Consider the following 27,340-nt stretch of genomic DNA (forward strand, 5'->3'; position numbering starts at 1 on the left):
AATCCCAGCTACTTGGGAGGCCAAGTCAGGAGAATTGTTTGAAATCAGGAAGCAGAGGTTGTAGTGAGCCAAGATTGCGCCATTGCATTCCAGCCTGGAAGACAGAGCGAGACTCCATCTCAAAAACAAAAAACAAGTTCCACTTCATTTTTTTTCATTATTATACTTTAAGTTTTAGGGTACATATGTGCAGCATGCAGGTTTGTTACATATGTATACATGTGCCATGTTGGTGTGCTGCACCCATTAACTCATCATTTAGCATTAGATATATCTCCTAATGCTATCCCTCCCCCTCCCCCCACCCCACAACAGTCCCTGGTGTGTGATGTTCCCCACCCTGTGTCCAAGTGTTCTCATTGTTCAATTCCCACCTATAAGTGAGAACATGCGGTGTTTGGTTTTTTGTCCTTGTGATAGTTTGCTGAGAATGATGGTTTCCAGTTTCATCCATGTCCCTACAAAGGACATGAACTCATCATTTTTTATGGCTGCATAGTATTCCATGGTGTATATGTGCCACATTTTCTTAATCTAGTCTATCGTTGTTGGACAGTTAGGTTGGTTCCAAGTCTTTGCTATTGTGAATAGTGCCGCTATAAACATACGTGTGCATGTGTCTTTATAGCAGCATGATTTATAATCCTTTGGGTATATACCCAGTAATGGGATGGCTGGGTCAAATGGTATTTCTAGTTCTAGATCCCTGAGGAATCGCCACACTGACTTCCACAATGGTTGAACTAGTTTACAGTCCCACCAACAGTGTAAAAGTGTTCCTATTTCTCCACATCCTCTCCAGCACCTGTTGTTTCCTGACTTTTTAATGATTGCCATTCTAACTGGTGTGAGATGGTATCTCACTGTGGTTTTGATTTGCATTTCTCTGATGGCCAGTGATGATGAGCATTTTTTCGTGTGTTATTTGGCTGCATAAATGTCTTGAGAAGTGTCTGTGCATATCCTTCGCCCACTTGTTGATGGAGTTGTTTGTTTTTTTCTTGTAAACTTGAGTTCATTGTAGATTCTGGATATTAGCCCTTTGTCAGATGAGTAGATTGCAAAAATTTTCTCCCATTCTGTAGGTTGCCTGTTCACTCTGATGGTAGTTTCTCTTGCTGTGCAGAAGCTCTTTAGTTTAATTAGATCCCATTTGTCAATTTTGGCTTTTGTTGCCATTGCTTTTGGTGTTTTAGACATGAAGTCCTTGCCCATGCCTATGTCCTGAATGGTATTGCCTAGGTTTTCTTCTAGGGTTTTTATGGTTTTAGGTCTAAAATTTAAGTCTTTAATCTATCTTGAATTAATTTTTGTATAAGGTGTAAGGAAGGGATCCAGTTTCAGCTTTCTACATATGGCTAGCCAGTTTTCCCAGCACCATTTATTAAATAGGGAATCCTTTCCCCATTGCTTGTTTTTGTCAGGTTTGTCAAAGATCAGATAGTTGTAGATATGCAGCATTATCTCTGAGGGCTCTGTTCTGTTCCATTGGTCTATATCTCTGTTTTGGTACCAGTACCATGCTGTTTTGGTTACTGTAGCCTTGTAGTGTAGTTTGAAGTCAGGTAGTGTGATGCCTCCAGCTTTGTTCTTTTGGCTTAGGATTGACTTGGCGATGCAGGCTCTTTTTTGGTTCCATATGAACTTTAAGGTAGTTTTTCCAATTCTGTGAAGAAAGTCATTGGTAGCTTGATGGGGATGGCATTGAATCTATAAATTATCTTGGACAGTATGGACATTTTCACGCTATTGATTCTTCCTACCCATGAGTATGGAATGTTCTTCCATTTGTTTGTATCCTCTTTTATTTCATTGAGCAGTGGTTTGTAGTTCTCCTTGAAGAGGTCCTTCACATCCCTTGTAAGTTGGATTCCTGGGTATTTTATTCTCTTTGAAGCAATTGTGAATGGGAGTTCACTCATGATTTGGCTCTCTGTTTGTCTGTTATTGGTGTATAAGAATTCTTGTGATTTTTGTTCATTGATTTTGTATCCTGAGACTTTGCTGAAGTTGCTTATCAGCTTGAGGAGATTTTGGGCTGAGACAATGGGGTTTTCTAGATATACAATCATGTCATCTGCAAACAGGGACAAAGTTCCACTTCTTCATAAGACCTTCCCTTGTCCTCTCAGTTGAAAGTAACCTCTAACTAACTAGGGAGAAATTAGGTGTCATTTCTCTGCTTTAATAATGGTAGTTCCACTAATTCTTGTATTACTATCACTTTTCAATAGGTTCTTTGACAATGTCACTAATAAGGATAGTCCATTGCCTTCAAATGTTCAGCAGGGTTCAAATGTGAGTGATGAAAAAACCAGTCATACTAGAGTGGATATTACAGATTTGATTAGAGAATCAAATGAGGTAAGTTTTTTCATGCCATAAATATATTACCTAGCATATTTAAAATGATTGAACTATGGTATATCTCTAGTGGTATATTAAGTGTAAGATAATAATGCAAGTAGACATACAACTTAAAATCCAACTTAACTTTCAAAATGAGTTCTGTGAACTGTTCCTAGGTTGTGTATCCTCCTCTGCCTCAATTTGTTTTTCATTAAATGAAATTAAATTCACTTGCTTTCACAGATAATGACCACTTTAAACATCTATCGCTGTATTAAAAGGTGAATTATTCTCATTATTATTATTCACTTCTTAGAGATTAAGAATTTTACCCATATTTTTGTACTTAGTCTATTCACATAGTAGATGGAATTCTCTCCAGTGAATATATTTAAAAACTGAAACGTGGGAGGTAAAAATTTGCAAAATCATTGAACAAGTCAGGAAATTACCTAGAAATAGAATCAAGGCCTCCAAGAATTGAGTCTGATAAAACTGAATTGTAAAAGAAGAAGTTGATGTTTATTGTGAGTGAGTATCCACTGAAATCATATCTCTTGCAGAAATATGGTAATATTCGCTATGAAGATATACACAGTATGCGCTGTCGAAATAGGTTGTATGTGATACAGACCCTAGAGGAAACAACAAAACAGAATGTGGTAAGTATGCAACCAATGGGGAAAAACCAGTTGAAGTAATTTTTTTTCTGTAACTTTCTTTAGAAATTATCTTCTGGGCAAATAAAATGAAAAGGACTAAACTTTTGAGCTAGATCCTTGCCAAGGTTTAGCCTATGGTAAATTCTTTTTTAGAGAAAATAAATTATTTTCTTCTGGTTGAATTATGTTGCTTTCTCCAACATGTTTTGTACTATTTGACCTTCAAGACCACTGAGACAGGGTCTCGCTCTGTTGCCCAGGCTGGAGTGCAGTGCCATGATCGCAGCTCACTGTAGCCTCTACCTCCTGGGCTCAAGAGATCCTTCTTCCTCAGCCTACCAAGGAGCTGGGACTACATGCACACACCACCATGCCTGGCTAATTTTTTAAATTTTTTTGTAGAGATAGGGTCTCAGTATGTTTCCCAGGCTGTCTCAAACCCATGGGCTCAAGAGATCCTCCTTGCCTAGGCCTCCCAAAGGGTTGGGATTACAGGCGTGAGCTACCACACCTAGCCTGCAGCTCAGTGTTGAATGCTATCATGTTGGCATTTAAGCATAACATATTTGTGATGTGCTGCATCAGTAAGAACAGCTGATCTACATAGTAGTCAGTGCTCCAATGAATATTATTATCCTTGGATACGTAAAGTAAATACTATGTTTTAAATACTTGTCTTTTTAATATTTGGATGGCTCCATAAGCAACTGTTAATACTGGTTGCCTTTGGTGAATCAGATTAATAGATTACTGGTCAGAAGGAGGAGAGTTTTACTTTGCTGTTTATATTCTTCTGTACTGTTTGAGCTTCTATCATGACCATGTGTTGTTTTTGTAAACCTACTTGCTTAAAGGCCAAGGTCCTCAGAGATACAAATCTGGGAAGATTAACATTTCTGAAGATTCCAGGTTTAGATTTCAATTGAATAATTCAGTGAGGTTACTGTGACATAGTTAGCATAGGGCCCCTTGTTTTAGTTTTTATATGTTAGCATTTTTAAAAATTTACTGAAGTAATACCTGCTCACTGTAAATAATTTAAGCATTACATAAATGTAAGAAGTAGATTCCCCACCCCAGAAGTAACCATCTTAAAATAATTTGGCATATATCCTTTCAGATCTTTTACCTAGGTGTCTGCACACATGCATGTGTATTGGAAGGATATAGTTTTTGAAATGAGATCATACCAGTCACTTTGCTCTGCAACTTTTTTCATTCAGAAATAGATCATGATTATTGAATATCAGTAAATATAGATCTACCTCACTCTTCCTAATGCATTGAATAGTATACCATAATATGGATATGCTATAATTTATTCACTGCTGATGTACATTTAATATGTCTCCCTTTTTTGCTCTTACAAATAATACTTTATGTAAACATTCTTGTATATATATTCTTTGCAAGATAGATATCTGGAAGTGGAAGCTGGGTAAAAGTGTATGCCCATTTAAAATTTGACAGGTCCCTGCCAAATTATGCTTCAAAAGATTTTGCCAAATTGTAATCCCACCAGCAGCCTGTAAGAATGCCCCTTTCCCCACATTCTCACTAACACCAGATATTTAAAATCTTGAATTTGTTGACCAGGCATGGTGGCACACACTCATAGTCCCAGCTGCTCAGGAAGCTGAGACAGGAGGATCACCTTGAGCCTGGGAGTTCCAGGCTACAGTAAGCTATAATCATGCCACTGCACTCCAGCCTAGGCAACAGAGCCAGACCTTGTCTCTAAAACAAACAAAACAAAACAAAATCTTCAATTTGTGCCAGTGTGATAGATCAAATATCACTTTTCATTTAGGGTTTCAATTCACTGATCACATGTGTTTATTAGCCTTTTTAATTTCTTCTCTTAATTGCCTATTCATAGCCTTTGCTTATTTTTCTATGAGATTGTCTTAAGTATTGATTTGTAGGAGCTCTTTTGACTGTTAGTAGTACTAGTTCTTTGTCAGCTATATTTGTGGCCTAATATTTTCCCCTAGTCTTATTATTTCTTTCATTATCCTTATAATGTTTTTCAGATTATACAAGTTACTAATTTCCATGAAGTCTTTCTCTTTTTTATTACATGGTATCTCGGTTTCATATCAAACTTAGCAGGCTTTCCCTATTTAAAATTATATAAATTATAAAAATATTTTTTCATATTGGCCTATAGTACTGGTATTGCTTTTTTAACATTTAGAACTTTAATACACGTAGAGTATATTTTTGTTTATTATGTAATATGTTTTTCCAACAGAAATCACTCATTTTCTAAAAACCAATTATTAAATAGTTTATCATCACAGTACTCTACTTTTTTCATATGCTAAATTCTTACATACATACATGGGCTTTATTTTTGGACTCTCTTTTTTTGTTACTACAACAGTACCACACTCTTTTAATTATCGTGGTTTGTCTACTTTGTAATCTGGTAAGGCTTTTATTCATTTTAACAATCTGTCTTTTTAAATGTTCTTTAGTAAGCATTTTTAGTTTTCATCATGTAGGTCTTACACATTTCTTAGTGGGTTTATTCTACCCCTATATATTTTATGGTTTTGCTGCTAATATGAATGAGATCATTTTTCCTTTACATTGCCTAATTCTTTATTGGCTGTGTGTGTAAAAGTTATTGATTTGGGTATGTTGCTTTTCTAAGTGGTCACATTATTGACTCTCATTAATCGTACTATTTTTTTTTAGTTGACCTCGAATTTTCTGAATAGACAAGCATGTCATTTCCAGTCTTAGAATTTTGACCCTTCCTAACATTTATACCTCTTTTCTTTTTTCTGTGTTATTGCATTAGGTAGGATCTTCAGAGAATTATTGAATAATAGCAGTAGAAGCAGGCTTCCTTGTCTTATTCTTTTTTTTTTTTTTTTTTGAGACTCAGTCTCACTCTGTCACCCAGGCTGGACTACAGTGGCACGATCTCAGCTCACTGCAACCTCCACCTCCTGGGTTCAAGCAATTCTCCTGCCTCAGCCTCCCAAGTAGCTGGGATTACAGGTGCCTGCCACCATGCCCAGCTAATTTTTGTATTTTTAGTAGAGATGAGATTTCACCATCTTGACTAGGCTGGTCTCAAACTCCTGACCTCAGGTGATCCACCCGCCTCAGCCTCCCGAAGTGCTGGGTTTGCAGGCATGAGCCACCACACCCAGCCGCAGGTTTGTTATATAGGTAAATTATGTGTCACAGGGTTTCGTGTACAGATTATCTCATCACACAGGTAATAATGGTACTCAATAGGTAGTTTTTTGATCTTCACCCTCCTCCCACCCTCCATACTCATGTAGGCCCCTGTTTCTATTGTTCCCCTCTTTGTGTCCATGTGTACTCAATGTTTAGCTCCCACTTATAAGTGAGAACATGCAGTATTTGGTTTTCTTTTCCTCTGTTAGTTCACTTAGGATAACGGTCTCCAGCTCCATTCATGTTGCTCCAAAAAACATAATATTATTCTTTTTTATGGCTGCATAATATTCCATGATGTATATTGACCACATTTTCTTTATCCAGTCTACTGTTGATGGGCATCTAAGTTGATTCCATGTCTTTGCTATTGCAAATAATGCTGTGACATACACATACATGTGTCTTTATGGTAGAATAATTTATATTCCTTTAGGTATATGCCCAGTAATGGGATTTCTGAGTTGAATGGTAGTTCTCTGTTAAGTTCTTTGTGATATCTTCAAACTGCTTTCCACAGTGGCTGACTTAATTTACATTTCCACCAGCAGTGTATTAGCATTCCCTTTACTCCACAACCTCATCAGCATCTTGTTATTTTTTGACTTTTTAATAATCACCATTCTGATTGTGTGAGATGGTATCTCATTGTGATTTTGATTTGCATTTCTCTAATGATTAGTGATGTTGATCATGTGCTTGTTGGCTGCATGTAGGTCTTCTTTTGAAAAGTGTCTGTTCATGTCCTTTGCCCACTTTTTTATGGAGTTGTTTGATTTTTGGGTTTTGTTTTTTGTTTTTGTTTTTGTTTTGAGACAGGGTCTTGCTCTGTCTCCCAGGCTGGAGTACAGTGGTGTGATCTTGGCTCACTGCAAGCTCCACCTCCCAGGTTCACGCCATTCTCCTGCCTCAGCCTTCCGAGTAGCTGGAACTACAGGCATCCGCCACCATTCCCAGCTAATTTTTTGTATTTTTAGTAGAGACGGGGTTTCACCACGTTAGCCAGGATGGTCTCAATCTCCTGACCTCATGATCCACCCGCCTCAGCCTCCCAAAGTGCTGGGATTATAGGCATGAGCCACCACACCTGGCCTGGTTTTTAATTTTTTAAGTTCCTATGGATTCTGGATATTAGACCTTTGTCAGATGCATAGTTTGCAAATATTTTCTCCCATTCTGTAGGTTGTTTACTCTGTTGATAGTTTTACTGTGCAGAAGCTCCTTAGTTTAATTAGTCCCATTTGTCAAATTTTATTTTTGTTACAATTGCTTTTGGCATCTTTGTCATGAAATCTTTGCCACCGCCTATATCTAGAATGGTACTCCCTAGGTTTTCTTCAAGCCTTTTTATAGTTGTAGGTTTTACATTTAAGTCTTTAATCCATCTTGAGTTGATTTTTGTATATGGTGAAAGGTAGGGATCTAGTTTCAATCTTCTACCTATGGTTAGCCAGTTATCCCAGCACCATGTATTGAATAGGTTGTCCTTTCCCCATTGCTTGTTATTGTTGACTTTGTTAAAGATCAGATGGTTATAGGTGTGCAGCTTTATTTCTGGGCACTCCATTCTGTTCCGTGAGACTATGTGTGTTTTTGTACCTGTACCATGCTGTTTTGGTTACTGTAGCCTTGTAGTATAGTTTGAAGGTGAATAACGTGATGCCTCTAGCTTTGTTCATTTTGCTTAGTATTGCTTTGGCTATTTGGGCTCCTTTCTGGTTCCATATGAATTTTCTAGAATAGTTTTTTCTAATTCTGTGAAGAATGTCATTGGTAGTTTGATAGGAATAGCACTGAATCTGTAAATTGCTTTGGTTGGTATGGCCTTTTTAACAATATTGATTCTTCCTATCCATGAGCATGGAATGTTTTTCATTTGCTTGTGTCACTTCTGATTTCTTTGAGAAATGTTTTGTAATTCCCATTGTAGAGACCTTTCACCTCCATAGTTAGCTGTATTCCTAGGTATTTTACCTTTTTTTGGCTATTGTGAGTAGGATTGAGTTCTTGATTTGGCTCTCAGCTTGGACTTTGTTGGTATACAGAAATGCTACTGATTTTTGTATATTGATTTTTGTATTCTGAAACTTTGCCAAAGTTGTTTACTAAATCTAGGAGCTTTTGGGCTGAGACTGTGGGGTTTTCTACATATAGAATCATATCATCTGCAAATAGAAATAGTTTGACTTCCTCTCTTCCTATTTGGATGCCTTTTATTTCTTTCTCTTGCCCGATTGTTCAGGCTAGGACTGTCCGTACTATGTTGAACCAGAGTGGTGAGAGTGGGCATCCTTGTCTTCTGGTTCTCAAGGGGAATGCTTCCAGCTTTTACCAATTCAGTATGATTTTGGTTGTGGATTTGTCATAAATGGCTCTTATTATTTTGAGATACAGTTCTTCAATGCCTAGTTTGTTGAGGCTTTTTAACACGAAGGAATGCTGAATCTTATTGAAAGCTTTTTCTGCATCTATTGAGATGATCGTGTGGTTTTTGTTTTAGTTCTGTTTTTGTGATGAATTGCATTAATTGATTTGTGTATGTTGAACCAACCTTGTATCCCAGGGATAAAGCATATTTGCTCATGGTGTGTTAGCATTTTGATGTGCTGCTAGATTTGGTTTGCTAGTAGTTTGTTGAGGATTTTTGCATCTGTTCTCCTCAAGGATATTGGCCTGAAGTTTTCTCTTTTTTTGTTGTGTCTCTGCAGTTATTGGTAGCAGAATGACACTGGCCTAAAAGAATGCATTAAGGAGGAGTCATTTCTCCTCAATTTTTTGCAATAGTTTCAGTAGGAATGGTACCAGCTCTTCTTTATATGTCTGGTAGAATTTGGCTGTGAATCCATCTGGTCCTGGGCTTTTTATGATTGGGGTGTGTGTGTGTGTGTGTGTGTGTGTGTGTGTGTGTGTGTGTGTGTCTGATTCAATTTTAGAACTTGTCTTTGGTCTGTTCAGGGTTTCAATTTCTTCCTGGTCCAATCTTGGCAGGTTGTGTGTTTCCAGGAATTTATCATTTCTTCTAGGTTTTCTAGTTTGTGTGCATAGAGGTGTTCATAGTAGTCTCTGAGGGTATTTTTGGTATTTCTGTGGGGTCGGTGGTAATGTCTCTTTGTCATTTCTGATTGTGTCTATTTGTATCATCTCTTTTTTCTTTATTAGTTTAGCTAGTGGTCTATCAGTCTTATTTATTCTTTTAAATAGCCAACTCATGGATTCATTGATCTTTTGTATGGGTTTTCATGTCTTGATTTCATTCAGATCAACTCTGATTTTGGTAATTTCTTGTCTTCTGCTAGCTTTGGGGTTGGTTTGTTCTTGTTTTCCTAGTTCCTCTAGGTGTGATGTTAGGTTGTTAATTTCAGATCTTTCTAACTGTTTTATGTGAGCATTTATGCTATAAACTTCCTTCTTAACACTGCTTTAACTGTGTACCAGAGATTCTGATATGTTGTGTCTTTATTCTCATTAGTTTTAAATAATTTCTTGATTTCTTCCTTAGTTTCATTGCTTACCCAAAAGTCATTCAGGAGCAGATTGTGTAATTTTTATGTGATTATATGGTTTTGAGCAATCTTCTTAGTATTTATTTTCATTTTTATTATGCTATGGTCCAAGAGTATAGTTGTTATGATTTGGGGTTTTTTGAATTTGCTGAGGATTGTTTTATGTCTGATTGTGTGGTTAATTTTAGAGTGTGTGCCATGTGCAGACGAGAAGAATATATTCTGTTGTTTTGTGGGGAAAAGTTCTGTAGATATCTGTTAGGTCAATTTGGTCAAGTGTTGAGTTCAGGTCCCGAATATCTTTGTAAGTTTTCTGCCTTGATGATATGTCTAATACTGTCAGTGGGGTGTTGAAGTCCCCCACTATTATTGTGTAGTTATCTAAGTCTCTTTATAGGCCTCTAAGAACCTGCTGCATGAATCTGAGTGCTCCTGTGTTGACTGCATATATATTTAAGATAGTTGTCTTCTTGTTGACTTGAACCCTTTACCATTATATAATTTCTTTTTTGTTTTGTTTTGTTGTTGTTGTTGCTGTTGGCCTAAAGTCTGTTTTGTCTGAAATCAGAATAACAAGCCCTGCTTTTTTCTGTTTTCCATTTGCTTGGTAGATTCTTCCTCAACCTTTTACTTTGAGCCTTTGGATGTCATTGCATGCGAGATAAGTCTCTTGAAGACATCATACAGTTGCATCTCACTATCTTATCCAACTTGCCACTCTGTGCCTTTTAATTAGGGCAGTCTGGTTACATTCTGGTTAGCCTGTTTACATTCAAGGTTAATATTAATATGTGTAGATTTGATCCTGTCATCATGTTGTTAGCTGATTATTATGCAAAACTGATTGTGTAGTTGCTTTATTGTGTCAATAGTCTATGTACTTAAGTGTGTTTTTGTAGTGGCTGATAATCGTCTTTCCTTTCCATATTTAGCACTCCTTTCAAGACCTCTTGTAAGGCAGATCTAATGAACATGAATTCCCTTAGCATTTGCTTGTCTGAGAAGGTTCTTATTTCTCCTTTGCTTATGAAGCTTAGTTTGGCTGAATACGAAATTCTTGGCTGGAGTTTCTTTTCTTTAAGAATGCTGAATATAGGCCCTCAATCTTTTTTGGCTTGTAGCATTTCTGCTGAATAGTACACTGTTAGGCTAATGGGATTTCCTTTTTAGGTGACCTGCTCCTTATCTCTAGCTGCCTTTAATATTTTTTCTTTCATGTTGACTTTGGAGAATCTGATGATTGTGTGGCTTGGGGATGGTCATCTTATATAGTATCTTGCAGGGGTTCTCTGCATTTCCAGAATTTAATGTTGTCCTGTCTAGCAAAGTTGGGGAAATGTTCATTTATTTTTGTCTAAGTTAATTCAGAGAACCAGTCTTCGAGTTCTGAGATTCTTTCCTCAGCTTGGTCTATTCTGTTGTTAATGCTTGTGATAGTATTATGAAATTCTTGTAGTAAGTTTTTCAGCCCTATCAGATCAGTTTGATTCTTTCTTAAAATGGTCATTTTGTCTTTCACCTCCTATATCATTTTATTGTATTCCTTAGATTCCTTGGATTGGATTTCAACATTCTCCTGAATCTCAGTGATCTTCATTTCTATGTAGATTCTGAATTATATGTCTGTCATTTCAGCCATTTCAGCCTGGCTAAGAACCACTGCTGGGGAACTAGTGCAGTTGTTTGGAGGTAAGGTGACACTCTGGTTTTTTGAGTTGCCAGAGTTCTTGTGCTGGTTCTTTCTCATCTGTGTGAGCTGATATTCCTTTAACCTCTGAAGTTGTTTTCTTTGGATGGGTTTTTTTTTTTTTTTGCTTCTATCTTCTTTGATGCCCTTGGGGGTTTGATTGTGGTATAAGGTGGGTTCAGTTGACTGGCTTTGATTTTGAAGATTTCAGATGGCCAAGGCTCACCTGAGCTCTCCTGAGATGAGTGTGCTACCTCTGCGGGGCTGGTACCAGACCCCCAGCTTTGTTCTCTGGGCCCTCGGGGCTAGGAACCTGCTCTGCCAGAGAGGCCAAGGTGTTACCAGTCCACTGGCCTCAACACTACAATGGAGGTGCTAGCCAAAACACTTAGTCGGAGTGGTGGCGGTGGAATCCATGCTTGCTCGTGCATGCCAGCATCCGTGGCAGCGTGGCAGCGTGGCAGCGTACACATGCATTGGCTCAGGCTGGGTGCTGGTAGGAGCCTTTACCTTAGTTTTCACAGGTGGTGTATACTGGCAGAATATTTTAGTGTTGTCTTTTGGGCTGCAATCCAGTAGGTGGCGCTTAAGAGTGTTAGCCAGCAGATAGCTTCTTGCTCTGCTGCATGGCTCCGGGGTAATGGTCTGTGACTGGGGACAGGGAGATGGCCCATTCACCTAGTCCACCCCTGGGCCTTGGAGGAACCCCCTCTGATTACTGGCTTCATGCCCGCATTTCTTTTGTTGGGTGCTCTGGTCCACAGGGCTCCCTCAGGTAGGAGCCACAGTTGGCAAACAGGTCTTATCCTTACTGGGTCAGCCCTGTGGAGGGAGGCACACACCACCCCTCTATCAACCTGCGAACCTGGGTGTCTCGTCTCTCAGTGATGCTTGGGCACCACCTAAGCCAGAAAGTCCCGCCCAACTAGGAGCTGCGGGGGTGAGTAGTGTCACCTAATCTGCTGTCCAAGTGCATCCTGAGGGTACCAGGGGTTGCAGCTGCCAGCAGAGTTTAGGCAGAAGCTGGACCACTGGACTGGAAGCTCTAACAGGCATTGCTCACCTGGCTACCAGTGGTGGAGCGTGGTGGGGTCACCTGCCCTGCCTGTTGGGTGTTTCCAGTGACAACAGGATGTTGCAGCCACTGGCTGAGTTCAGGCAGAAGCGGGACATCTGGGCTGGAAGCTCCAGCAGGTGTTGCTCACCTGGCTACCAGTGACAGGAGTGGGTGGGGTCGTCCGCCCTGCCGTGTAGGTGTTTCATGGGACAACAGGAGGCTGCAGCCTCTGGCTGATTTCAGGCAGAAGCGGGAGTGCTGGGCTGGAAGCTGGCACCAAGCCTTGTCTGGTGAGGAGGGTGGACCAATCCTACTGTTCCCAGGCACCGTGACTGTGGCCTCTATTGGGGCTGTGGCGCTGGTGTTGGTCTGTTCCGGGATCCGAGGCTTGCAGAGGTCCCCTTGGACTTAAGAGTTGCCTCCGCAAACCATCTGGGTGGCTCTCTGCCTCAGTTTAGAGGTGAGGTGGGAGGATGAGAGTGGCGAGTAGGGGGTTAGGGCAGGGGAATTCTCCCACTCCCAGCCTTACACAGATCCCCATGGAGAGTGTGAATTACCCTCTCCCGTATTGGGGAGCTTCTCCTGACTCCACATTGATGCCAGATAGGCTGCTGCCCAGCTTCACTCCTCTCTGCTCTCTGTGTCCCCTTGCTGCTTTGATGGTTCCCAGTGTGGTTTCTTAGATGATCGGCTTTTAGGGTCAGTGTTCACTAAACCCTTTGTTTCCCCTCCATAAGAGAGCAGCACCTATGATCTGCTTCTAGTTTGCCATATTGGCCCCTCCCATGCTGGGCACCTTTTTGTTTTTGTTTTTGTTTTTGTTTTGAGACAGTCTCACTCTGTCGCCCAGGCTGGAATACAGTGGCATGATCTCGGCTCACTGCAACCTCTGCCTCCTGGGTTCAAGTGATTCTTGTGCCTCAGTCTCCCGAGTAGCTGCGATTATAGGCATATGCCACCACACCTGGCTAATTTTTGTATTTTTAGTAGAGACAGGGTTTCACCAAGTTGGCCAGGCTGGTCTTGAACTCCTGGCCTCAAGTGATCTGCCTGCCTTGGCCTCCCAAGTGCTGGGATTACAGGCATGAGCCACCATGCCTCTGCTGGGCACTTTAAATGACCTCTGTATCCATACTTAAATTATCCACTTCTCAATGATAGTCATTTGTGATTTCTTTCATCTCACTTGCCAGAAATGTATCTATCTTATTGATTTTTTCAGTAAACCAACTCTTAATTTTATTTACTGTGAGTCTACTGGTTTTTTTTTAATTTTCCCTATTTCATCAATTCTAGCTTTTTTCTTTACCTTTGTTTTCAAATTTCTTAGATACCATAATGATTGTACCATTAGTCCTTCTTCTTCATGGAATAGGATAAAAGTACATGTTTTCTAAGCTTATTACTTCTTGGATTATGTTTTTTGGCATAGAGAGGGAATGTACATCTCCCAATGCCTTTGAAGTACTTAATAGCAACCTCACATGATGGCTAGATATGCTGCTTATGTGGCAAGAGAGGAATATATGGAATAGGACTTAGAATACTGTTACTTATATTTATAGACTTTAGGTGGCTGTTCTTTGGCAGTGATTTCTGAGTATGAAGAGATGAATATCAAAGTACATATTAGAGTAGAACTGAACTAGTCTACTACTACTTTTTAAAAGGATAAAATAGATAATAACTTTATAATATAATAACTTATAATAACTTTTTATTATTCATTTAAGAAGTTAAAAGACAAATATTTTCTTCTAGCAGAGAGAGACTCTAAGGTAATTCAAAGAGAATTTCTTTACTGCAATGTTAAATTCTGTGTACTAAATTGCTTTTAATCTTTTTAAAGTTGCGTGTTGTATCACAAGATGTGAAATTGAGCCTTCATGAATTGGATCAACTTTATGTCATCTTTAAGGTACTGTTGTTCTTCTTTAAATGAAAAATAATGCTTTTTTTAGCAGAATTGTATCACAGCCATTCTAATTATTTTTATCTTTATTTTAGCAGACATGGTTTTTAAAATCTTCCAAAATTACTTTTTCTAATTAGTAACTTTCCTTTTTTTTATTTTTAATAGAAAGAGCTGTTTTTATCTTGTTATTGGTGTTTGGGTTGTCCAGTATTGAAGCATCATGACCCCAGTCTGCCATATTTGGAACAGTATCAGATTGACTGCCAGCAGTTCAGAGCGTTGTATCACTTGTTGTGTCCCTGGGCTCATTCTGCAAATAGAGACTCACTAGCTTTATGGACATTCAGATTGTTAGATGAAAACTCTGATTGCCTTATAAACTTCAAAGAATTCTCCTCTGCAATTGGTAAGATGATTTTTTTAAGCAAAAAAAAAAAAAAAAAGGTGCTCCTAGAAATACTTAGTACTGCCTATTATTGCCAATTTAGTCAGATTATATCACCATGGGTTACAGTGTGTTTAGCTTTAGTAATAAATGGACCCTTTTCTGCATTTGTTGCTAAATCTAAGTATTTTGGTATTATTTTCCCCAACCCTTTCAGAAAAGCAAGCTGTTAGATGTGAGTGTTTTAAGGGTTAACATAAGGAAGATAACATCCCAATTTTCCCACACTCAGATGCATGGGTACTACCGAAGGACTTCCCCCACCCCACCGACCTCCCCGTAAAAATTCAACCACATAGCCTAGAAGAGTGGTAGATAAATACCCAGCAAACATGTTGTACCTACAGATAGTCAAGATGTTGTACCTGTAGATATTGTTCCTTTGCTTTTCCGGATACGCCAGCATGCTTTCTTATCAGGGATCGCCCCTTGAAGAACAGTTCTTTCCTGCCCAGGCCTCATTCAAAAGAAAAGAGAAATCTAAGATTGGGGGAAAGGAGCTAGGAAAGAGAACATTTTACTTTTTTGATAAAGAGTATTTTGCTTATACAGTTACACACTTTAAGGAGAGCATCTGACTGACTAGGTGGTTGTTTAATTGTTAGCTTAAGTAACAGGTTTCTAAATCCTAATTTTTGACTAATATCTATATCTTAATTAATCTTTGTTGCTGAAATTGATTGAGTGTTCTTTAGATACATGATTATTTACAATTGAATTTTATTGAACAGACATAATGTACAATGGAAGTTTTACTGAGAAGCTTAAGCTGCTTTTTAAGCTACATATTCCTCCAGGTAAGAGTTTACCAGTCTTTAACGATGTACAGCAGGAATTTATTCCATTTTAGCAAGTATAATTACAGATTTTTTAACAACTAAACTAATTTTCAACATGATATAAGATCGTTGCTTCATTGTGGCCCTCAAATTATATTATGACTACTTTTGCTGATATAGATACAGTGATCTTCTATGGAAGAGATTCTGTGTAACATATGGGCCCACAAGTTTCCTTCCTGTTAGTAGTCAATTTAATGATAAGTAGTTTGTATATAAGAATTACATATCATTTGATTGTTGGTATAATGTTGAATTGTTGTTGTTGTCATTAGAGTGGAAATTAACTTTAGACAAACTACCAAACTTGCAAAATACTACAAATTATTCAGAAAAATGGGACAAGGCAGCAGGGATATCAAATATTTTTAAAAGGAAGCACAATAAACGCTATCATTTATTAAGCACTTGTTCTGTCAAGACATTAACTGTACATGCATTTTTTAAATTTAATTCTCACAATATCCCTGATAGGTGGTATTATCCTTCCAATTTTGATGATAAGGAAACTGAGAGCTGGAAAGATAAAAATGTGCCAAAGATCACATCGCTAATAAATTGCATAGCAAACTGAAGTCTGACTCCAAAGCTTACATTTCTTTATATTCTTCCGTACTACCTCAAAATTGCCACACCATTCAGTTTACTTGTTTTTCCCACTGACCTGAAGAGGATGCCTTGCCAAGGCCTGATCCCTACTTTGTGAAAACAGTCTTAGGCTTTAAACTGAAGGAGCATTGCAAAAAGTACCTTTTAGCCGAGATGGGGTAATTCACAAAAACAAACAGCACCTCATAATTTGTTTAAATCTACACCTGGGATCCCTTTTCAGCTTTTCTCAGGATAGCCAGGAAACATTCTTTACCACACCAACAAGGTAAAGGCCATCTTTAACCCTTCACACACTCAAATCACAAACACAGCATTGAAAACAAAAGACAAATCACCTAAAAATTTAATTATAAAAGGAGTTTCCATTGTCAAATCAGGCTACTGTTAGAATGTTTGATATTGTCATCAACTATGCTTTTAACAGAGGGATAAAAAATAGGAAAAACATTATGTACCTGTTAAAGCACAAGTAGAAAGTAAACCAAAGCACCCAACTTTCTGTTTTCCTTATTATTGAGGATGTTTTTTAAATGGCTGAGGTCACATTTTCAGAGATCTCTAAATGCCAGATTTAAACAATTTCAACTTTTAATAGCTCTTGGAAAACCATTAAAAAAACAAGTAGGAAAAATAATAGAACTCAAAATGATCAACTACTTCTCGTATTTACTATATTTTATATATATTACATATATTACAGTATAATTACTATATATTACAGTAGAGTAGAACCACTTCTGTATTTCTCCACTGACATCTTTCTTATACAGAAACTCTTTAACACCCAGATTTGCCTGACCCATTATGAACCTCGTCTCTGCCCCTGGTTGTTAATAAATGTAATTTGGGTTATTTATATGTTTTCAGCTTACACTGAAGTGAAATCTAAGGATGCTTCAAAAGGAGATGAACTTTCCAAGGAAGAATTACTTTATTTCAGTCAGCTCCGTGGTAAATACCTGTTTAAAATTTTAACTGTTTTGATGATTAGTCACCCATAAAGATCTTGCTGACTTAGATATACTTTACCCAGCTAAAATTGGGCTTCATTTTACCTTATACTTCTTTTGTATTACCACAGCACTTAGCATGGTCCATAAATGTTTGACCGGTTAACCAAATTGCATTTTGGTGCTTTGATTTGTGGAATTTCTTGCTTATTGGACACTCAATAAAGTATTTTGTTTCTACTTACGTTGCAGAAATTTCTAAAATGTATTAGACCATTTTCATGCCTTGATAAAGTACAATAGAATCTTTGATGATTAAAGGCCACAGCTATTTTTCAAACAGTGAACACTTGTTATAAATCACTGTAGGTGTAGGAGACAGGGATGAGTCTCTCTCCAAGACAAAATTTAAAGTGATATGAGTTTATTTTTGTGTCCTTTAGTTTATTTTAGTAAATATTCAATGTCCTATAGAGGGATGAACCCTGATTAATGTATATTTGTGGTTATTATATGTTAAAGTGTTTGAACATTAAGTTTGAAGGGACCTTACAAATCATCTAGTCAAGTCTCTTCCTTTTATAGATAAAGGCACTAAGGCCCAGAGAGAAGTGACTTGTGCAAGGTTTCACACTGAGTTATTGCCACAGTCAGGGCTTTGTAGCACACTCTTCTGACGTCCAGTATGTGCTTTTTTTCCCCGATAATAAAAGTAATATAACTTTATTTAAAGAAAGGCACAAAGAAGAAAATACCACCCAGAAATAAATACTTAATATTTGGTATGCTTCCTTCTAAGATTTTTTAAAATACGGATTTTCCCCCAATGTTCTTTTTACTGTGAAAGTTTTGGAATATTTTGTCTTCTGATGATAGGTCAAGTCAGCTAAAATTTGTTTGCAGAATTGAATAAAATAATGTGCTTATACGTCTATATGAAACATTATTTTGCTTTCAAAGAGTATTTGTTAAACCTCTTACAGAATGCAATTACATCTTTTCTTCTAGTTTCCAAGCCTGCAAATGAGAAGGAAGCACAATCAGCAAAACACAGCCCTGAAAAAGGTACTATGATCTAGGAGTTATCATTTAATTTATTTAGTTATTTTTTATGTAAATAAGGATAGCTACAAAGGGGGAAAAGGTGGATTCCTTTTAAAGGCTATTGATGTCTCAGAAATTATAGAAAATATGATAGTAAATGACCCATATTCATTTAATTTTATTATTTTTAAAAGATTTGTTAATTACAAAAGTAATAGATAATTCTTGGAAAAGAAATTCAGACAGTACATAAGTCCTTTTGCCTTCACTCAACCCTACCCGAAAACATTTTTGTCTATATCCTTTTCAGATCTATTTCTATGTATACACAATGTATGCGGACATCTCTCTTTTCAAAAAAAAATTCCATAAGTACTGTTTTATAATTTCCTTTTTTGATTTTGCAATATATCATGGACATCTTTTCATGTCAGTACATTTGTATCTTAAACTCTTTGAATGAATAAGTAGTGTTTCCAATTTTTGAAAAAGAGCTACTACAGACCACTTTGTTTTGTTTGTTTTGAGATGGAGTCTTGCTCTGTCGCCCAGGCTGGAGTGCAGTGGCATGATCTCAGCTCACTGCAACCTCCGCCTTCCAGATTCAAGCCATTCTCCTGCCTCAGCATCCCAAGTAGCTGGGACTACAGGCGCCCGCCACCACACCCGGCTAATTTTCATATTTTTAGTAGAGACAGGGTTTCACCATGTTGGCCAGGCTGGTCTCGAACTCCTGGCCTCAGGTGATCTGCCCACCTCAGCCTCCCAAAGCTCTGGGATTACAGGCATGAGCCACCGCGCCCAGCCCACTTTGAAACAATATATGCATATTAAGAACATAATATAGAAGCTGTTTTAAACTTAATAGTGTACATGAGAATGACTGCATAAAATTTGCATTATTAAGTCGGGGTGTATTGTTTTAATCTAAATATGTCCTTTCTCCCTCTCTCGCCACATATTCCCTAGTTCCCAACCTTCCTAAAGTAAACGTTTTAGTCTAAACAGAAATGGGAAAAGTATTCTGAGAGGCAGTGGGTGAAATGAAAGGTAATTTCAGATCATTTCCTGGATTAAAAAAAATTGGAATCTTATATCTCAGTGAAATACCTTTTAATCATAATTATTAATTTTGAACTTTGGGAAAGTATAGTGGGCTGTTCCTTATGAAATGGTTTTACTCCCTTTCTTCAGGCAAAGGGAAAATTGATATTCAAGCATATCTAAGTCAATGGCAAGATGAGCTTTTCAAAAAAGAAGAAAACATTAAGGATTTACCAAGAATGAATCAGGTATAGCATTTTTAAAAAGAAAATTCTAAGTTCTTGCTTTTTTGTATGGATGTGGGTGTAACCTCTAAAATAGCTAACATGCTATTCCCAAAATAGTTAAATAATCTATGTATTATCTCTCTAAGTTTCAGATGAGCATGGAAGAGTGGGGAGAAATGTTTTAATGATTTTTTTATTTTTAACACTCAAATGTGTCCAGTGTTTCAGAGAATTCTTCTGCTGTGACATGTACCTGCAGAAAAAAAATGTATGTGTAGTATATTTCCAACTTTATTGGAAATGTTCATTTATTCAGTAAACATTTGTTTACTGTATACCAGATACCAAACCCAGTGGTAGGTACTGGGAATGATAAATTACTGAGATGGGTCACACCCTGGTTCCTACTGATCTTATATCTGAACATAATTTTAAGTTCATCTCTTTCTTATACACTGCCTAATCAAAATACGTTTTTCTTTTTTTAATTAAAATCAGGTTAGTACAGATACTGAGGATCCCGAGAACTTTACCAAAAATGAAAACTATCAAATAACTTCATATTTTTCAGTGGACTATATCATTTGACAATTGAATAAGTACTTTCTAAAATGAGTCAGTATGATATATTTAATCTAGAATTACTATAAATGAACAGTACTATTGTTTAGGGAAAAATTCTTTCAAACTGCCTTTTTTCCTCTACTCTCACACCACAACAATAACAATCATCAACATAGAAGAAAATGTCTGTGGCCAAATGTGTGGGAGTCTTCCCCCCTACCAAGCAGCAGATACCAGCTGAGTGTCCTCCAATTAAATTCCAACACTATCTACCTAGAAATAGTATGAGATCCCACAGGTTGAGTGTTCAGTCCCCAAGACTGCTCCCTCCTTTTCCCCAGTAACAAGTCTGAGCCTCCTGAACTTCTGGCTGACCAACTTCAAGTTGGGGTTCCCACTATCCCTTCTTTGAGTTCGATTAATTTGCTACAGAGAGACTTACAGAACTCAGAGAAATAGTTATATTTACTGGTTTACTAAGAAGGATATTTTAAGGAATACAAATAAACAGCCAGAAGAAGAGATACATAGGGCGAGGTCTGGAAGGGTCCCAAGCGCAGGAGCTTCTGTCCCCATGGAGTTGGGGTGCACCACCCTCTAAGAAGGATATTTTAAAGAATACAAATAAACAGCCAGAAGAAGAGATACATAGGGCGAGGTCTGGAAGGGTCCCAAGCACAGGAGCTTCTGTCCCTGTGGAGTTGGGGTGCACCACCCTCCCGGCATGAGGATGAGTTCTTCTTTACCTTCCTCCTGTCAGCCTCCATGCATTCATCTATCAGGAGCTCCCTGAACCCAGTTATCTTGGGTTTTTATGGAAGCTTCATGATGTCAGCATTCCTTCCCCTAAGGGTATGAGGTAGGACCCTTTCTAGGGAGGGTTTTAAGGCCAACTGTCAGAAAGCTACTCTGGAGGATGAGGCAGGAGAATCACTTGAACCTGGGAGGTGGTGGTTGCAGTGAGCCGAGATTGCACCATTGCACTCCAGCCTGGGCGAGCTGAGATTTCACCATTGCACTCCAGTCTGGGCGAGCCGAGATTTCACCACTGCACTCCAGCCTGGGTGACAAGAGCGAAACTCTGTCAAAAAGAAAGAAGGAAGGGGAGGGGAGGGGGAGGGGGAAGGAAGAGGAGGGGAGGGGGAGGGGGAAGGAAGAGGAGGGGAGGGGGAGGGGGAAGGAAGGGGAAGTGGAGGGAAAGGGGAGAGAAGGGAAGGAAAGGGGAAGGGAGGGAGGGAGTGAGGGAGGAAGGGAGGGAGGGAGGAAGGAAGAAGGGAAAGGAAAGGAAAGGAAAGGAAAGGAGGAAGGAAAGAAGGAAGGAAGAAAGGAAGGTTGGAAGAAGATTAGAGTGAGGAGAAGATTCTGTTTTCTGAGGCCTGCCCCTGTGGCCTAATACACACAACATTATAAGAAAAGACTGTAACAAAGGACTATGGGAGTTGTGAACTAGGAACCCAGAAAAATATAAAATATTATATATATATATATATATATTTAAAATATAGGAACACTAGAACTGTAGATTAATGAAGGAAGAAAAATGTTTGTTACAATATATTATCATGAAGTGTATCTTTTGTATTTGCTTTTTGTTTACAGATAAACTTTTCTGGTAGGATGATTGACTTGTAGAATTCTTATGTTGGAATTGTTTTGTAAATTGACAGGTATCTTCTAGGAATATCTATGGATCATCAAGGTGCAATTAGCAGGCAAACCAGTTTATCTATCAACTTAGGCCCCACTTCAGCCTTTAAAGAGAAACATGTCCAAATGTGTTCTTTGGACTGGGCACGGTGGCTTATGTTTGCAATCCCAGCACTTTGAGATGCCAAGGTGGAAGGTTTGCTTGAGTCCAGGAGGTCGAGGTTGCAGTCAGCTGTGGTCGTGCTACTGCACTACAGTCTGGGTGACAGAGAAAGACTCTGTCTCAAAAAGAAGAAAAAAATGTGTTCCTTGGAGTCACCTTGCATTACTAGATAGTCCCAAAACTCATTCTTCCTTAAATTTAAGTCATTCTGGCTGAGCTACCCACTCCAGCCATTTCAGATTAAGTGGAACTCATTTTTAATTGTTAGGATTGGTTAATGAATTAATGATTTATGTGTAGGGAAATATGGTGTAACCATAATAGGTCCTTTACCTGATGTACACAGCAAGTCAGTACACCGAGACATCAGGTTGCAGCAGAGAAAGAGGTTTGATTGTAGGGCTGCTGAATAAGATAGGAGGAGGCCTCAAATCCGTCTCCTCGAGGAGTTTGAGACTAGGATTATTAAGGGCTTTGGAGTGGGCCAAAGCGTGGAGATCATTGGTCGAAGAATGCAGGGTGTAGTCATTGGGCAGGGAGATGAAGAAACTATTCTCATGCTGGTTTTGTTCTTCTGTTGGAGTCTTCAAACTGGTTTGCATCAGCTATTTTGCTGGAATTCAGGATTAAACATCCTAAACAATTCTTAAACAAAAGTCTTATGATTCTAATGTCAGTGACTTTTCATTCCATGGAAGCAGAAAGAAGTGTAGCCTAATTTATGCATAATTATAACTATATTTCTGTCCAGAATTCTTGTTCATCCTCTGAGGACAGCTTCAAAGGGACTTTGCCTAATTAGAAGTACCACCTGGCCAGGCACAGTGGCTCATGCCTGTAATCTGAGTGCTTTGGGAGGCCAAAGTGGGAGAGGGTCATTTGAGTCTAGGAGTTTGAGATCAGCCCAGGCAACATAGTAAGATCTTGTCTCTACAAAAAATGTGAAAATTAGCCAGGCATGGTGGCATGTGCCTATAGTCCTAGCTACTTGGGAAGCTGAGGTGTGAGGATCACTTGAGCCCAGCAGTTGGAAGCTGCAGTGAGCTATGATTGCACCATGGTACTCAAGCCTGGACAACACAGCAAGACCTTGTCTAGGGAAAAAAAAATAGCACCTAACTTTTAAGTAATGCTGGCAGGCAAACAGTCCAGGAATTAGTCTGGATAAAATGTACTATTAGGCAATAAGTGAGAGCACCTAAATGAAATTTTCTTCCATGGTTCATACTCATCTTTTTTTTAAGATGGAGTTTCTCTCTTGTTGCCCAGACTGGAGTGCAATGGCACGATCTCGGCTCACTGCAACCTCTGCCTCCATGGTTCAGGCGATTCTCCTGCCTCAGCCTCCCAAGTAGCTGGGATTGCAGGTGCCTGCCACCACGCCCAGCTAATTTTTTGTATTTTTAGTAGAGGTTTCACCACGTTGGCCAGGCTGGTCTCGAACTCCTGACCTCAGATGATCCACCCGCCTCGGCCTCCCAAAGTGCTGGGATTACAGGCATGTGCCACCACGCCTGGCCCATACTCACCTTTCTAGAACCAATATTTATTTTGGGATTAATCACCAGTTCTTATAACTTCTAGGGTGAAGCTTCTATGGTACAAATCCTATATAGGAGACTATTCACTTCTAAGTTCTCCTTATATTTGCTAAGTCTAATATTCAAACGTGATATTTTCAACTTGCGTCTTCTAGTCTCAGTTTATTCAGTTTTCGAAGACCCTCTATAACTTATTTCATGAGGACCCTGAAGAAGAATCATTATATCAAGCCATTGCTGTTGTTACCAGCCTTTTACTCAGGATGGAAGAAGTTGGAAGGAAACTACATAGCCCTACATCATCAGCCAAAGGATTCTCTGGTACTGTCTGTGGTTCTGGAGGACCCAGTGAGGAAAAAACAGGGAGCCACTTGGAGAAAGATCCTTGTTCCTTTAGGGAGGAACCTCAGTGGTCATTTGCATTTGAACAGATTCTTGCATCGCTGTTGAATGAACCAGCATTGGTGAGGTTTTTTGAGAAACCCATAGATGTAAAAGCCAAGCTGGAAAATGCAAAAATTTCTCAGTTAAGGTCTAGAACCAAGATGTAAATCCCTAGGAATTGCCTATCATAGACAAGTTTACTAACATTCCTGTAGCTGTCAGCTTGATTCCTGTGAGTAGGGCTCAGGGATTTATCTTGTTACTAATGTGTCTGAAGGCCAAAATATATATCCAGAAGCACAATGTATCATTCCTTTGTTGTTGATAATGGGCTTTGTTAGCACTTTTTTAAAAAACAAACAAAAAAACAGGCAAACCACATTTGTTATCTCAAATTTTGATGATATTCTCAAATACAAATATACTTTTTTATGTTTCACAATATATGCAATATCAGGGGAATATGCTAAATGTTACCACCAGAGGGCATAAGCATATCACTTTTACTAAGGAAATTACTAGCTTGTGTTGCTATTTACATATGAATTACTGATTATTTTGAAAAGACGGTGTTATGCTTGGGTGTTAGTGAGGCTGATATGTCATGTCAATCGACAAACCCTACTTTCCAAATTATCTAAAAGATTACCATTTGGGGCCCTTGTTTTCAAGTTATCTGACTGAAATATTATTAATTTTTTAAAGTTAATCTCATTCAGTCTTCTAGTAATAAATGCTTTTTTAAGTACCTTCTACAGTCTTCCTACCTGAGGGGTTCAGAGGCTGCTGACTCACACTGCTAACTCTGTTACTGATAAAAGCAAATCAATAACTCTAAATTCTGGGCTGATATAAAGAAAAAAACAATATTGGATTTGGATTTAAGCTGGGTAAAATCAGCCTTCTGAGAAGGGCTAAGAAACAGTTCGATTAACTATATAGGTCTTTCATTAGACCGAGAAATCACTAGAAATTCTGGGCACTGCTGTTTGTGGCATTTGTCTCAGAGTAGCTTATGATTGTTTTGGTTCTAGCTTTAGATTTTGGATTTTCACCAGTCATGTGTTAATTTACATTGGATAGTAAAGAATGGCTACACTAAGACTGAATTATCTTATTAGTCTGGCAAGCACATAAAGTATACTTGTATCTAATGATTGCCAAGGTAACAGAATTGCTGACATCTGTCTAAAAAGTTTTGACTATCCAATTTAGATGTGTAATTTCTATATACTTTATGCTGTTTATATTTCAATCATTACACAGAGAGTCCATTTAGAGATAATGGGCTTTGTTAGCACTTAAAAAAAAAAAAGCAAACCACACTTGTCCACTGTCCTGTGCTATTCCTACCAAGGACAATTTATTAATCAATTGACTTAGAAAACTGGGGGAGAAATCATTCATTGGAGCTTCTTTCTTTACAAAAGACTTTGGTTATAAGCCTTTTAACTTTTCTGGGTGTGAAACCATGAAAGGGCAGACCTCCTTCAGAGTGACTCAAGAGGTCTCCCTTTCTTGGAGGGAGTTGGTACAGTCAGCCTTTGGGAAGAATCCACTGTGAACAAAGGGGCTTCATCGCCCACAGAATATGTTATTTTCAAAGAAGTTCAAGAATTTTCAAGTTGAGCCTTTGAAAATCCCATAAATTGGTTTTAGCTAAACACTTACTAGTAGTGTCTTTAAATTATTTAATCAACCTTGTCTTTTCAAGGAAATTACCACTTAAAGAGATAGTTGGTAAATAAACATCTATGCCTTTTCTCAGAAATGATTTGCTGAACTATGTCCATATTTTAGAGCTTAGTTAATAGTTTATATGGAAACTATTATACATCTGCTATTATGCAATGATTGTTAAATTATACTGAAGTAGCTCTAGAAAGACACATGTATACAAGGCACTATTGTACACACTTTGCTGAATATTTTGTCAGTTGTATTTACAAAGAAAGGTACTTTCTTAAGAGCATATATGTTATTAATATTTGATATGATTTTAAAATCAGAATAGTACAGGTTACTGAGTATTATACTTTAGGCTAGGTTAATTAAAATTGAATACTGAAAGAGATTTTTTGAGTTGCAAAAAGTTTATAAATGCAAAGCAAAAAGAAAACATTTATTTTCTGAGTCTGCAGGAGAAACAAACTAAACATTATAGTTTTATAGCTGCTATCTTGTTAACCAAACAGGTTGTTCATAATATTAAAAATCTTATGTAGTTGTGTTAAACTGAACCAGTTCATTATACCTTATGCATTAAATTAAATATGTTATAAGGTGGCTTTACTTGTCTTTATAAAAATAAATATATCTACTAAACATGAAAAATGGTTTACTTAAAAAGATTAATATTATTTATTATGATGTCTTTTTTTCCTTTTTCTTTTCTTTTCTTTCTTTTTCTTTTTTTTTTTTATGGAGACAGGTCTCAATCTGTCACCCAGACAGACAGGTCTCATTCTGTCACCCAGATTGGAGTACAGTACAGCCTTGATCTCCCAGGCTCATGCAATCCTCATGTCTCAGCCTCCCAAGTAGCTGAGACCACAGATACACACCACAATGCCTGGCTTATTTATTTATTTATTCATTCATTCATTCATTTATTTATTTATTGGTAGAGATGTGGTCTCCCTATGTAGCCCAGGCTGTTCTCAAATTCCTAGGCTCAAGCAATCCTACCGCCCCAGCCTCCCAAAATGTGGATTACAGGTGTGAGTCACCATGTTCAGGCTTTTTTTTTTTTCTTTTTCTAAATTTCAGTTCACACGGAGCTATGATGTATTTTTACTTACACTTCACTCAGATATCACTTGAGGACTTCCCTCTTGTATCAGAATTCAATTGCAGAGAGCTAATTCACTCTAGTTAGTTTAATCAGGAAAAGATTTATTACTGGATATCAAGTGGCTTACATAATTATCAGGAGGATGGACTAAATTGAGCTTTCAAGAACAACTTCCAAAGACACACCACTATCAGGCCACCAAGGGAATTGCTAACTCTTCAGTGGTAAGGACAGTGCTACTTCCTACTGCTGTCATAAAAAGCCATCACTACTGCTGCTACCTCAGGAACCATGCTTCAACTGCTGTGATTTACACTAGCAAAATAGATGCCAGGCACCCTGCCTCTCATCAACCACAAACTGATGACTAAATTGCAATAGAACAGCCAAACATCTTCACAACTATGTTTACCAGCAGAAATGGCAGAAACATAGCCAACACCTCACTTCTGTCATTCAGATCTCACATGTGTGCATCTGATTGGCCGCTAATAAATCCAGAATCCTAGTTGCAGAGGAATCTGGGAAATTTACTTTTAGCTTTTTAGCCTCTACGGTATAGAAAGGCAAACTAAGAGGGTGGAAAGCAAATTGAACAGTGTGTTTGTTTTCTATTGTTGCATAACTAATTCCATCTCACATTTATTATCTCACCATTTCAGTGGGTCAAGACTTTGGGCTCAACTTAGCTCGACCTTCTGCTTAGAGGATCTCA

General features: G+C 38.2%; 1 protein-coding gene across 3 annotated transcripts in view; it reads left to right on the forward strand.

The window, feature by feature from the left end:
* The window catches only part of TBC1D8B (TBC1 domain family member 8B), a 68,283-nt gene extending 42,118 nt beyond the window's left edge, over nt 1-26,165 (forward strand). For all 3 annotated transcript variants that reach the window (XM_002831961.6, XM_024241097.3, XM_009235144.4), the window contains exons 13-21: nt 2,235-2,364; nt 2,913-3,011; nt 14,306-14,374; nt 14,537-14,777; nt 15,548-15,613; nt 17,135-17,218; nt 18,226-18,282; nt 19,456-19,553; nt 23,603-26,165. In XM_002831961.6, the coding sequence (XP_002832007.1) occupies nt 2,235-2,364; nt 2,913-3,011; nt 14,306-14,374; nt 14,537-14,777; nt 15,548-15,613; nt 17,135-17,218; nt 18,226-18,282; nt 19,456-19,553; nt 23,603-23,998 (1,240 nt within the window). In that variant the 3' untranslated portion in view covers nt 23,999-26,165. The remainder of the gene's footprint in view (nt 1-2,234; nt 2,365-2,912; nt 3,012-14,305; nt 14,375-14,536; nt 14,778-15,547; nt 15,614-17,134; nt 17,219-18,225; nt 18,283-19,455; nt 19,554-23,602) is intronic.
* Nucleotides 26,166-27,340: the final 1,175 nt, after the last annotated feature.

The sequence above is a fragment of the Pongo abelii genome, chromosome X (genome assembly GCF_028885655.2).
Source record: "Pongo abelii isolate AG06213 chromosome X, NHGRI_mPonAbe1-v2.0_pri, whole genome shotgun sequence".
NCBI classification, from domain to species: Eukaryota; Metazoa; Chordata; class Mammalia; order Primates; family Hominidae; genus Pongo; species Pongo abelii.